This window comes from Zygosaccharomyces rouxii (genome assembly GCF_000026365.1).
Source record: "Zygosaccharomyces rouxii strain CBS732 chromosome F complete sequence".
Taxonomy (NCBI): domain Eukaryota; kingdom Fungi; phylum Ascomycota; class Saccharomycetes; order Saccharomycetales; family Saccharomycetaceae; genus Zygosaccharomyces; species Zygosaccharomyces rouxii.
Window position 1 is genome coordinate 1,312,377 of NC_012995.1, and position 13,499 is coordinate 1,325,875.

General features: G+C 38.5%; 7 protein-coding genes across 7 annotated transcripts; 5 read left to right on the top strand and 2 right to left on the bottom strand.

Annotated features, from left to right (window-relative positions):
* Positions 1-281: 281 nt before the first annotated feature.
* On the top strand, positions 282-1,514 carry RPA49 (DNA-directed RNA polymerase I subunit RPA49; the record flags this gene model as incomplete). The annotated part of the gene is made up of 1 exon (XM_002497851.1): positions 282-1,514. One exon carries the CDS (start codon positions 282-284, stop codon positions 1,512-1,514), a length of 1,233 nt encoding a protein of 410 aa, XP_002497896.1.
* A 104-nt stretch (positions 1,515-1,618) lies between these two features.
* On the top strand, positions 1,619-3,247 carry MPA43 (Mpa43p; the record flags this gene model as incomplete). The annotated part of the gene is made up of 1 exon (XM_002497852.1): positions 1,619-3,247. The coding sequence occupies one exon, from the start codon at positions 1,619-1,621 to the stop codon at positions 3,245-3,247; it is 1,629 nt and encodes a 542-aa protein (XP_002497897.1).
* A 45-nt stretch (positions 3,248-3,292) lies between these two features.
* Positions 3,293-7,207, bottom strand: RAD50 (MRX complex DNA-binding subunit; the record flags this gene model as incomplete). Its single annotated transcript, XM_002497853.1, has 1 exon — positions 3,293-7,207. One exon carries the CDS (start codon positions 7,205-7,207, stop codon positions 3,293-3,295), a length of 3,915 nt encoding a protein of 1,304 aa, XP_002497898.1.
* A 551-nt stretch (positions 7,208-7,758) lies between these two features.
* NRD1 (Nrd1 complex RNA-binding subunit) lies at positions 7,759-9,531 on the top strand (the record flags this gene model as incomplete). Its single annotated transcript, XM_002497854.1, has 1 exon — positions 7,759-9,531. The coding sequence occupies one exon, from the start codon at positions 7,759-7,761 to the stop codon at positions 9,529-9,531; it is 1,773 nt and encodes a 590-aa protein (XP_002497899.1).
* A 195-nt stretch (positions 9,532-9,726) lies between these two features.
* On the top strand, positions 9,727-10,536 carry MRPL17 (mitochondrial 54S ribosomal protein mL46; the record flags this gene model as incomplete). The annotated part of the gene is made up of 1 exon (XM_002497855.1): positions 9,727-10,536. One exon carries the CDS (start codon positions 9,727-9,729, stop codon positions 10,534-10,536), a length of 810 nt encoding a protein of 269 aa, XP_002497900.1.
* A 62-nt stretch (positions 10,537-10,598) lies between these two features.
* On the bottom strand, positions 10,599-11,807 carry TEX1 (Tex1p; the record flags this gene model as incomplete). The annotated part of the gene is made up of 1 exon (XM_002497856.1): positions 10,599-11,807. The coding sequence occupies one exon, from the start codon at positions 11,805-11,807 to the stop codon at positions 10,599-10,601; it is 1,209 nt and encodes a 402-aa protein (XP_002497901.1).
* A 622-nt stretch (positions 11,808-12,429) lies between these two features.
* On the top strand, positions 12,430-13,278 carry RTC4 (Rtc4p; the record flags this gene model as incomplete). Its single annotated transcript, XM_002497857.1, has 1 exon — positions 12,430-13,278. One exon carries the CDS (start codon positions 12,430-12,432, stop codon positions 13,276-13,278), a length of 849 nt encoding a protein of 282 aa, XP_002497902.1.
* Between the last annotated feature and the right edge of the window lie 221 nt (positions 13,279-13,499).

Genomic DNA, 13,499 nt, shown 5'->3' on the forward strand with positions numbered 1-13,499 from the left:
ATTTAAAAACCGAACAAAATCATCCCAATTACAGTCCTTTGCCGCCAACTTAAACGTTCCAATATTCTTGATAAATTTACGCCTCATATTTATAAATTCCTTCAAGATTCTTAGTTTCCCATTATAGCACGTGAATATCACATGGTTGAAATTTTTGGCAATTCAATCTTTCAACATGATGAAAAAAAAAAAAAAAAAAATTCAACCTGAAAGATAACTCATCTCCAGCTCATCGCATACATATTGTAGCAATCTAATCCAGTTAAGAGACCTTGTTCATCATGTCTAAGAGGTCTATTGAAGAGGTCTCCATCGAGAGTTTTCAGGAAAATCCTAGTATAGCCGTTTCCAGTTTTTTCAAAGGTCTCCGTGTACCAGAAGAAACCAAATTCGATCTATACAGAAGAAAAGCCTCCAAGGACGAATTCATACTACACGGTGAAAATGACAGGTTGGAATATGAAGGTAGAACTGATCCCAACTCTATGGACTCCAAGCAGTACGTTGTTGCCGTTTATAACCCTAGTAAAAAATCTGCACAATTGTACAAGGCACCATTCCTAGATGCTAAAGTTGTTCCAAAATCTACCAAGAACTTAGCAGGTCCTTCTATTAAAAGTTCTGATGTGCAAGCTTCTATCTTGAGAACTTCTCTTGGTGAAACTTTTGGTACCAAAAAGGCCAAGAAAGCAATTGCAGATCTGGAAAGAAACCGTATCGATTCAGACAAATTGGCAGATGCTGCTGTTGACATTGTTGATTCCGTCAAAACTGCCTCCAAAGATTTGCCCACAAGAACAGATTTGGAAAACAGTGTCACTATGGACAGACCTACTCCTGTCGCCAACGTCGACGCTACCGATGTGGAACAGATCTATCCTGTCGAAAATATCATACCGAAGAGAGAGTGGAACTTTATTCGGGTGGGATCCTTGGTCAAGGAAACCGATCCAGAAAAAAGATTGGAAATGCTTCCCTACACCAAATCTCAATACTTGGCTAAAAAATTGCCAAGCTTGACTCAAGCAACTCAAACTACCAAATTACAACTTTTATACTACCTTTCCCTATTACTTGGTGTCTACGAAAACAGAAGAGTGAACAGCAAGGACAAACTCTTGGAAAGACTAAACGCTCCTCCAGAAACTTTGCTAGACGGTATTTTGGAAAGATTCACCGTTTTGAGAGCCGGACAAGTCGGTAAATCCAAGAACAGATCTTTCTTCATTGATCCACAGAATGAGGATAAATTGCTCTGTTACATTATGATTCTAATCCTTCACCTCAACAATTTCATCGTGGAAATTTCTCCTCTCGCGAAGGAATTGGGTATAAAACCATCCAAGATTGTCAACTTGTTTAGAGTTATCGGTGCCATCGTTAAGGGCGCTACAGTCGCTCAAGCAGAAGCATTTGGTATTCCAAAGAGTTCTGCTTCCACTTACAAGATTGCCACACTCAAGGTACCATTTAAGCTTCCTCAGATGACAAGAAGAGGTAGAGCAGCTCGTTAGTTCATCGCCAAACTCTGTATAGTATCTTAAGTAATCCTCTTCTTTTTAACGCGAACACATTTATCACCATCTTTTACTCTTAACCCACTGCTGTAGACTGGAACATGGTTGAAAATAAACCAACTGCGGGAATAGGTATTGATTTGGGATCTTCTTCTGTCAGAGTAAGCCTTTTTAATTTTCAAAATGATCAGATAATAGCCTATAAAATTAAGACAGTGCCCTACTACTTCACTCCAGAATCTACAAATTGGAAATATACACAGAGTTCTCGAGAAATACTCACAGCTATAGACCAATGCTTCCAAGAACTAAATATTGACAAACATGAGATCAAAAGCTGCGGAGTAGGAGCTACATGTTCTCTAGCTATTTTCCAAACAAAAGATAATGCATTAATACCATGGAATTTGGATGATCCTGATAAAAATGTGGTCTTTTGGATGGATTCAATTGCAATCAAAGAGACTCAAGAGGTTAACAAACTTGCTACGCCTGAAGTACAAGCTCATATGGGTGGAAGCTTTGTTCCAGAGATGGCCGTACCCAAATTAAGACATTTTATTGATATTCTCAAAAATACTGATAACAATTCCACATTTGAAATTATTGACTTGCACAGGTACATTGCAATGAGTCTTGCACAACAAAATGGCTGGGATTATACAAATGTCTGCAATTTTCCGAATTTGAATGAAATAGGCCATGATGGTGAATTAGCTGGTTGGTCATCAGCATTCTACGAAAACGTCTTACAACTCCCTCCAAATATTGTAATAGGACCAACAAAACATTCTCAACACTCTAGCAAACAAGGCCTTAAAGTTTCTTCATGCATTGACTGTTATTCAAATTGGTTTGCGCTTCTACCATCAAATTTACAAAATTCACTATTCATCGTTGGGGGAACTTCAACATGCTACCTCTATGCTTCTTCTGAATTTAGTCACCATATTCCAGGTGTTTGGGGTCCATTTTCCAATATATTCGATCGTTCTGACCAATTTTCTATCTATGAGGCTGGTCAATCATGCACAGGAAAATTGATCGAACATCTTTTCAAAACACATCCAGCTTCCTCCCATATCGATACCAGAGATTGGCCCCATCTTTTTAGCCAAATAAATGATTTTATTGAAAAGGTTGAACAAAATACCCAGGATTCAATCCATATGCAAACGAAACACATGTTTTTCTATGGTGACCTAGACGGTAATAGAACCCCCTATGCAGATCCATCAATGTCTGGTATGTTCATTGGAGAAACTACAGACACTTCTTTCAGAAACTTGGTATACAAATACGTTTCTATTTTGGAGTTCATTGCATTCCAGATCAAACATATGCTTGCTATATTTAATACTTTGAATGGGGATGAAGATATCAGCAATCTTCAATTTTGTGGGAGTCTAGCCAAAAATAAGAGGCTTTTGAACTTACTCGCCCTATTAAATCCAAGATTAAGAATTGCAATGCCTGAAATGGACGTCGCACTCATGGGCGCTTACGGGTCCTATCTGATGGGAAAAGCTTCAACTTCGGATAAGTCGATTGTTGAAGTAGCACACAATCAGACCTACTCTTACAGGCCTCCGGAGAAAACTGATGGTCTACTTGTAGAACTTCTGGAGGTCAAATACCAAATATATTTCAACATGGCGGAACAACAAAGAAAGTACCGCAAACAAGTAAACAATGTCATAGAAAATCGAACAAAACTGGATAAAAATTAACCAATGTTACAGTCCTTAAAAAGAAATTATATCGCTTCTATTACACTAATCTGTAACTTTATTTATATCAACCCATTCTATTTGTGACTTTTGTCTATCATCGCGCTTAACTTTAAAAAAATGATCAGTAAACTGTGAGGCATCCATATGGTTTAGGAATTTCTCATCATGAGTAATAACAATCAACTGAAAATTCTTTTGATGCCTACGCAATTCAATAATGTTGTGAAGAGATCTGGCCAAACTTTCGATGTTTTCCTCGTCCAAATTCGTCGTAGGTTCATCCAATGCAATAACACCACAATTCACACCAAAAGTTTCTGACAATGCCAATCTGATTATAATAGACGCTAAAACTTTTTGGCCGGCGGAGCAACGGCCCCTCATATCAAGTTCAGCGTCTTGCTTAAACATAACCACTCTGTAATTGTAAGATTTCATTTTTACACCGCTGCCGACCTCCTCGGAACGTAGTTGAATCGTATCTACATCTGTACCACTGTAGGTTCGTTTCCATAATTCATCAATAATCCTGTTGATATCCTCCATCTTCAACTTATGATATCTCATGATTGCACTATCCAGAGCATTCGAGTAAGTATCAATATCATCAGTGACAAAGGTCTTCGCTTGTAGTTCAACCCACTGTTTTTGATATTTCACATCTACATCTTTATAATCAGTCCGTAGCTGCTGCTGCATGGAATCAATTTGGTTTTGCAATTGTTTCCGTTCACCTAATTTGCCAGCGTTTTCAGAACTCAATCTTTCAAATTGACTTCTCAGGCGCATGGACTCCTGTTGGTATCTATCACGTTCAGCTTCAGCGTTTTGTATGTCAAGTTCGTCTATTTGCCTTTCGATCGAACTCAAATCTGCCCTTAGTTCCATTAGATCCAAGTTTTCCTTCAGATTCCGTTTTTCCCTGTTAGAATCGTTCAGTTTTTTCGCAAGCTCTGTTATACCTGAGTTCATATTTTCATTTATATGATCCAAATCCACAAGTTGCTTTTTCGCAGATTCCAGTTCTGCTACGCACTTTTCATATTCAAGGGGGACGCTGGCGGTAAAACCTTTCACTTGTTGATTTATGGAGATAAACCTTTCATTATTTAAGACCATGGCTTTAAATTCTTTATTGTTCTCATCTAAGGATTTCTCAAAATCATGGGTTTTCCTTTCTAAATCGACCTTAAGAGAATTTACCTTTCTACTTCCTTCTTTCACATCACCTTCTAATTTTTTAACGGTTTCTTCCAACACCTTTAGTTGATTCTTCTTGTTATCGAGATCTGATTCTAGATTTTTCCTCATTGAAATAGATTTTTCAATCTCAGATATTTTCAAATCTTTTTCCCTAATTAAGTTTAGAAGATTTGAATGTTCCTTTGATTTAGTCTCTCTTTCATCTTGTAATTGTCCAACCTCTTTTCTCAACCTCCGTAAACTCTCATTCTTGTTTCGTTGCTCATTCTGTAATTCTTCCACAGTTTCCACTTTGCCTTCGGAACTTCTGTATATCGCAAGTTCATCAGTGATTGATTTAATATCACTTTCCAGTTCGTTCGATGCCTTTCTCAGGCGTACTATATTTTCCACCAAGGGCCGTACCTCCTTCTCAGCATGATCTTTATCTTCTTTCATTGATTCCAGCTCCTTATTCACAGTATCCAATTCTTCTCTCATCTTCACATTTCTATTGCGCATATCAGTCACTTTATCACTCAATCCTGTAATTCTTGACCTGGAATCATTCAATGATATGACATCCTTCTCCAAATTCCTCAGAGAATTCAAATACTCTTTTTCACTTTCCAAACTTTCTTTTAAAATGGTATTAAATTTACCATCTGTTTTTTCTTGCAATCTCAAGAGAATACTACTTTTAAATCCTTCGTCATCGAATTTCCTAGTGCACAAATAACAACAACTTTCGGTCTTTGCGACTTCTAAAGCCTTTTTATTGAACTCCAGTGTGGTTTGATGTATCTTTAAATTTTCCAGCGCTGTACGATAAGATGCTTCAGCTTCTGCCACAACCTCAGTGTAGTCATCAATAGTACAGTCCTCGGGTAAGGATTCTTGTAAATGCTTCGTAGCGTTTATGATAAACTCTTCGTTTTTTCGCAAGTCCATTTCTGTATTGGTCAATTGCAAAGATCCCTCCATGAATTTTTTGTCAAGCTCATTCTGTTGGCGGCTCTTGGTACTCAAATTCTTTTGCATATTGATATAAAATTTTTTAAAGTCCATATCCACATCATGACCACATTGTAACCCCCACTCTTTTGATTTAGAGTCCATTTTGAAACTTTGGGTGAATTTTCCCAGTTCAAGTTGTCTATCTTGTAAAGATTTTTTCAATAACCCTAATTTAGCGAAAAGATCAGCTTGTTGGTTTGTTCTCGATATTTTAACTTGTAGCTCTTCTATTTCATATTCCAAAATAAGCATCTGCTCATTTTTTTCCTTGATCTGCTGTGATATTGATGAAACTAAACCTTGCTTTTCCCAATCTTTTAATTTTTCACTAAATTTATTCAAATCTTGTCTTGCCCCTTCTAGATCTTCATCAGTAAAATCTGAAATGTCTACTTGTAACTCTAAATTTTGAATCTCACTTGCTAGTTTCTGTTTATCCATTTTGGAATAATCCAATCTTTGAGTTTGTACAATCAAGGAGTTATTTAATTCAGATAATTCATTGTTTGAGGAATTTAGTTCAGATTTGTTGCTATGAGTAAAGTTGAGTAAGTTATTTTCTGTCTTGTGAACTAATTCTTTTAAAGAATGAGCAAAATCGTCCAAATTTTCTGTGAAGCCACTCAATGCATATGATGTCTGTAATTCACGTTGTAATTCCCTTAGTACGCTTTTATTCCTTTCGTGATTTTCCTTTGAAGCACTCAATTCACCTTGTCTCTGCATTAAAGAATTACACTTATTCTGTATACCAGCGGCTTTGGCCTTGGATTCTCTCAACGACTTTTCCATAGATCTCAATTCCTCTTCTTTTTCTGTTAAAGAGCTAGAAAAATTTGATAAAAGGTTCTCCAATTCCTCTTTACCCAGATCAATTGGATCAATCGAATTCGATAACCTATCGATTTGCTCCAATTTTGATTGTTGACTATTTTTCAAACTTTCCAACTTACTCAGAACTTTTTGAAAATCTTGGTTTGATTTAAATAGTTTATCAGATTGTTCGGTTATATCCTTCAACTGCTTTTCCACTTCTTTAACTTGTGCCTGATATTCTTCCGATTTCGCTTGTAATCGCGTAATATTCATTGTCATTACTCTGGATCTATCTTTATCCACCTTCAAATGTTCAACTGCTTGCTTCAATAATTTAATATCCACTGTCATATCTTTTTTTATTCCTTTCAAATTATCTAACGCCCTAGTAAATTTCATAGCTTGAAAAATCTCATCGAATTTTTTCTTCAAATTTGATGGTTCACTTAAGGGCCAGAGACTATCCTCTTGATGACAAAATATAACGTATTCCAAAATTGCCTTCGGTACCCCCAAATATAATGGAACTTGTGCATCTAATTCTAGTGATCTAGTGCCCAGCGTATTCCTGTCACCATTACCATTTACAATCACTAATTGACCCTCTAGGGTCTTGAATGTCGCCGTAGTCTTTTTCGTTAACAATTGGATGTTTCTAGTTACAATCATGTTTAAAGCATTAGCACTGGTAAAAGCCAGTTTTACCTGCGCTCTGACGTCCTTTTCACCCGTAATCTTGGGATCATGAACAAATGCTCCCCCTTTACTATTTGGTGGTAAATCTCCAGTAGTTGCATATTTCAAACACTCAATTATGGTCGTCTTCCCTGATCCATTACTACCAACAATCAGTGTCAGCGGTTTACCAAATTGTATCGTTTCTCTATCATTGGAATCAAAGGATCGAATCCCCTGAATAGACAATTTGTATATAGCACTCATCAGATAATCCTAAGATCCACTTTCTAGACCATCGGAATTCTTTAAACTGCCTATTCTCTATCTTTCCAGTGTATTGTAGATGGTCAAGTTTCAAATTGTTGACCCGCCAACTTTTTTTCGTGTTACCCCGTCTTTTCCTCAGCCTTCGGTGATATAAAAAGGAGCAGAGTTTCGAAAGGCACTTCGACACTTGTCCTCCTAAGCCTCAACGAGAGATAGAACAGGTAGTTCTTCAATCGTTTTCACTTTGTTAAAAAAGTAGAGTAGAATAAAATAGAAAATAATAAAAATAGGTTCTGTCTTTCATCAAGCGGAATCAGGAGTAAGGACACGCAAGCACACAGAAGTCGCCTTTTTATTTGAAGTATCTCTTTGTTCTCTGATACCGTTTTACTATTATATTCCTTTAATTTTATTTCAGTTGCAAAGGTAGCTGGAATTGTAGTCTTAGTATAGTAATACGGCTTTTATTGGACGATATTAGGTTTTATTTTGCAAAAGTTGAAGTTGATATAGAAGAAGGTGGAAAAGTATTAAAAACGTAAGCTGCAATGGACGATCATCAAAACTTTGTAGCCACCTTGGAATCCTTTAGGGAATTGAAATCTGGTATCTCAGGTTCTAGAATTAAGAAACTGACCACGTATGCGCTTGAACATGTTGAAGACGAAGAAACGTTAATATCCTTAGTTATTGACTATTCCAAGACTTGTGCTCCTACACATAAGCTGGGTTCTTTGTATATCATAGATTCGATTGGTAGAGCTTACCTTGATGAAGCGAGGGCTAATGATGATTACGTTAAGCCCACTGCTAAAAAGGGTACATGCGCGCATGCCATTTACACGCTTGGTGAATCTATACAGGATCTTTTGACGGGTGCCATCGGTAAGTCCAATGAAGATCATAAGGAAAAGATCAGGACGTTGATTGACATCTGGGATAGAGCTGGACTTTTCCAAAAAGGTTACTTAAATGCCATTAGGGCTAAATGCTTTTCGATGGCAATTACTCATGACGATGCATCTAGACATTCCAGTATCAGTAATGGTCAAGCTTTACCAAGTGATCCAAGGGAAAGGTGTGTTCATATTCTGCGTGATTTGAAACCTCTTAATGTTCAGCCTCAAGTTACGATTCCAAACGAATTGGGATCTAATGACTTGCAAGAACAACAACACGCCTTGTTCCAAGTTTTAGTGAGCATTCAGCAGCAATTGGCACCGCCATCAACTGTTGGATCGACTGCTACATCCATAACATCATCAACACATTCTGCTACACCTCCACAACCAGCGGCGGCAGCGCCAGTAACCCATGTTACTACAGAATATGGATCAAGACGTGAGAGAGAAAGAGAACGTGATAGATATCAGAAAAGAAATAGATCCAGATCTCCACCAGTAAAAAGAGAAGCTACAAGTGGTATCATTAGTGGTACTAACAATCATCATCTGTATCCAGATGAACAGAACGTCCCATCGAATCCTCATTTTAGACCAAAACCGGTTAGTTATGACCCCACAACGCCGTCTGAACATGTTAAAGTCTACAGTCGTACACTTTTTGTTGGCGGTGTACCTATGAATATGAAGGAATGGGATATTGCTAGCGTCTTAAGACCGTATGCAGAAGTGCAGAGTGTGATTCTAAACAACGCTAGAAAACATGCATTTGTTAAAGTGTACTCGAGACAAGAGGCTGAAAACGTATTACTAAGTTTTAACAAAGATGGTTCTTCGCCATTGAGGACTCGTTGGGGGGTTGGCTTTGGACCAAGAGATTGTTGTGACTATCAACACGGTTACAGTATAATCCCCATGCACAGATTAACGGATGCTGATAAAAAATGGTGTGTTCAAGCACAATGGGGAGGTACAGGTGGCCAACCTTTACAGAGTGGTATAGTGTTTGAAGAACCGGATATTGTTGTCGGTGAAGGAGTTTCTTCAAAGGCAATTTCTCAAAAGATGCCTACAGATTCAGGGAGAAATGGGCCTCGATCAGGTAAGGGGAACAGTAGATCAAGTCTAAGTGTTAGTCCACCAGTAACTAAATACAGTATGGCACCAGTTCCTTCACCTGGTCATGTTTATGGTCAGATACCGCCTGCTTATCCACCTCAGCCAGTAGCAGCATATAATGGGACACCAATTGCAGCTGCTCCTCAAATGGCACCTGCCGCAGCGACACCATCATACCCTCCAGCTCCAGCACCTCAACAACAAGCGCCAGCACCTCCTGTGCCTCAGCAACAGTCATTCGATCCTGCGGCACAACTCAACTCATTAATGAGCATGCTCAACCAACAGCAGACGCAATAAATAATTTATATGTATTCTCAATAATAATATAACACTTGTACTAGTAGCTCATCGGTACGTATATAATGATTTGAGTTTTTCATATTCTCGAGCGCATCAAAATTTTTGCAGAGCTCATCGTGTTGAAAAGTTCATCAAATATTGGATATTCCAAATGAACAAAACGCTAGGGAAAGTCGTCTTTCCAATTCGTTGATGATTAGTTTCAAGAGGAATTTAGCCACTGCTGCTCAAAATGGTAGTAGCAGTAGTGGTCGTATTGCCGCCGGTCTGATATTATCACGAACCCCCATTGTTACGCCGGAGATTAACCAATTGGAATCACAATACTACGAATACCAAAATCAACTGAGGCGTCGTCTTATGTGGACATTTCCCTATTATTTCTACTACAAGAAAGGTACAGTTGCAGAACGTCGATTTATTTCAGCGCAGAGAGGTCCAATAAATAGACAGCCAGGAGTTTGGTATCCAAAGGGAGTTCCCGATATTAAGCATAACAGAGAAAGATCTAAAAAACAGGAAATAGTTTTACCCAGGGAAAACAGTGAAAATTCTCAAAGTGGTGATGATCTTTCCAGACCCATTGCACCTAATTCAAGAGTAACACAGGCCGATGAAAAGGGCGATCTGTCAAGCTTAGAAAGACAATTGGCAAGAACCCTTTACTTATTAGTGGAAAATGGTAAAGGTGAATGGAAATTTCCCTCATTTGAAGTAGAAAACGATGATATCCCCTTACACATCAGCGCAGAAGAAGGCCTCAAAGGGTTAGGTGGACAAGAATTGTTAACGTGGAGTGTTTCAAATACACCTGCAGGTGTCTTACAAAATTCTGATGGTAAGCATGAATTTTTAATGAAATCTCACATTCTAGCAGGTAAATTTGAATTACAACAAAAGAAAAATTTCCAAAGATTTGCATGGTTGACAAAGGATGAGGTTAAGAAACATGTTGATGATAAATACTTTGCAGAGACTGGATTCCTCTTGGCAGATATTTAATTACGACGATAAATTCATGTAAATAATATACATAAACAAAAAATCATAATTCAATTTCTCAATTAAAATCTATCATTGAACCTACTTGTTTTGGGGAGATCCCATTTCGAGACTCTAGCACGTTCTTTCGAGTCCTTTTTAATTGGTTTTCTTTGGATACGACTGCGAGAGTTTCTTCTTTCATTTTCCACTTTGTAAAACGAAATTAAGTCGTTATAATTACCTGGTGTAAAATGTCTTTCGATGGAATCGTCTTTACCAGAGAGTATGAACCACGACTTATCTGGATAAAATTTAATTAATGGATCTGATTCTGTTGTTTTCAAATTCTGTGATGCCAACAACTGTAGTTCATTAGTATCATAAAACTGTACAGTATTATCGGCTGTGGTCACAGCTAAAATCTTGCCCGACGGATCCACATCCATACAGCATATGCGAGAGTGTTTATCAATTGTTTTTTCACAACACATCGTCGCTAATCCCCATATGTTGCAACTACCATCTGCACCTCCTGTAATCAATTTTTCTCCCCAGGGATCCATCACCATGGAAGTAATGGCTGATCTGTGGGCTTCTATGAATAACAATGGTCGCACTGAATCTTCCCCCACTTGTAATATACACATTTTACCGCTGTTGAGCCCTACGATCACGTGTGAACCCGAATTGGTCCAAACCACTGCCGTAATCACATCATCATCGCTAACATTAGCCTCAAGCTCATCCAATTGATAACTCTGCTTCAACTGATAGTCCGATTTAACATCCCAAAACTGCAGCACAAGACCCTGTTGAGATAGCAACCAACGACCTTGAGCGTCAAATATGCATCTCTCAATCTTGTTGTTCTTGTTACCTGAGCTTAAAGTTCTCAACTTGACAATTTCTCTCTTTTTCTCATCAACCCCCCATATGTACAGTTCGTGATTCCCACTACAAGTAGCAAACTCTGAGATTTCCTGATGATTCCAAGAAACCCAACGAGACATAGCATTCGGTATGACCATTTTCTTTGACCGTGCAAATGATACGTTGGCGAGCCTCCAGACCGTCAGCGATCCATCCTCTCTACTATAGGCCATGTAATGACCCGAAGGGTGGAATTCTAAATTCAAAATACGATTAGATGAAATGGGTGCTGCAAATCTCGACTGCGATCGAGATACCACATGCGAATACCTATCGTCCTCAATAGCTTCTACATGCTGCTTGTTCAGCATACCACTGACCAGTTTCTCACAGTAACCATTGACTACGTTGCTATTCATCACGCACTCTTGGCCTTTCTCTGCCTAGGGAAAGGTGGTCTTTTTTTTTCTTTTCCTCTGTATGGAGTTCGGTCCATCGTTGATTATAGTACTTACATTACCATTTCTTCTTCCATGCCGCGGTGTACGGGGTTCATCAACTTTTGAGACGAGAAAGAAGGGTAAAAACAAAACTATCTACAATAGAACTATGTCAATGACTCAAGATGACCCTAAACCAAATTGTAGTGGCTTGTTAAAGGCCAGCTCTGCCCAACCCTCTGATCTCTGCCCTGCTTCTTTCCACTCGGGTTCGAACCTTCAAGGTGATGTCGGTAACCCGAGGGTATAACGCACGTAGTACTGCAACAGAATTTTTTTCTTTTCTCACCTTACCTATACGAGAGGCTTACAATTGCATTAAAAGGTAAGGGAAAAAATCACGATATAAAGAAATGGTAGGATTGCACAAATTTCCATAAACAAAGGCATGTCCCCAAAGCATAGCTCAATATTATCTTGATCAACTACTTACTTTTTTTCATTCGGCGCGCCATTGGATCATACTTTAGAAGAAAAAAAAATACAAGGACTTCAATAATGGTAGTGTCAACGACAGTAACAATGAGCTAAGCGATTGTCAATGGGTATTGAGGTTGGAAAAAGAAGACTTGTGTATACAACATCTAGAAACAACGACCGTAATTTGGACTTCCTCAAAAGAAGACGTATTGAAGATTCTTCTAGTAGCAGTGACCATGAGGACAATCAACGGGGAAGCCTTTCATCATCATCGTCAAGTGAAGAAGATAGCGATCGTGATGATTCACACGTATCTTTGAGACAGAGTGTGGATGACAGAGATTTAGAAATCACAAAAAAAAGGGAGGAAATCTTGGACACTTCTGAAATAAAACCAATTGAGAGGCAGAAGAAATCCTATGACGATGAGCAAGGAGACGTGGATCAAATATGCAAATGGTTTATGGACCGGTACAAGTTTCCCAAGATTTTGTATGCCTCTGAATTGCTCGAAAAAGCGACACCGTTGTTGCCCATAGTGAGGGACATGTATCGAGGGCTTGTCGATTCTCACTATAAATTCGAAGCCAATGAGATGAGGCAGTCCTCGCAGAGGGCGATTTTATCTGTACAAGAATTTAGAAATATGGATCTCACTAAATTTACGGCTGGTTACTATGGTATGAAAAGACAGTTCCAGATTGGAGAGGTTATTTTACAAAAATACAAATCCTTCCTCTTGAGGAGACAAGGAGATACGATGAAGTGGTGGGGGGTATCAGATTTTGCCCATTACGTATTAGCGCCGGAGGTGCTGGTATCGTTATGCATTAAAGAGATGCAATTGAGTGATGACGTTTATGATAAGAATGCAAGGGAAAGAGCTTATGACATATTTGTCAATACGGTGAAATTCGGCACTTTAGTAGCAGATCAAAGTCCGTTGGAGCCATGGGAGGTTACCCCGTGAAAATCATGTGGACTGGAGAAGGAAGAAAAGAAGAAAAGAAAAAAGAAAAGAAACAAGAACAATGATCATCTGCAACGAAAAAAAATTTCAGTCAAGAATTTTTTTTTCTTCCGCGGCGGAAAATGTTGAAAAAGAAAACTGCAGAATTATTTAACCGGATGAGCAAAGGACTGAGATTAGATCGAAAGCAGTGTTTCTCCCTGCAGGATTAATAAAAATCC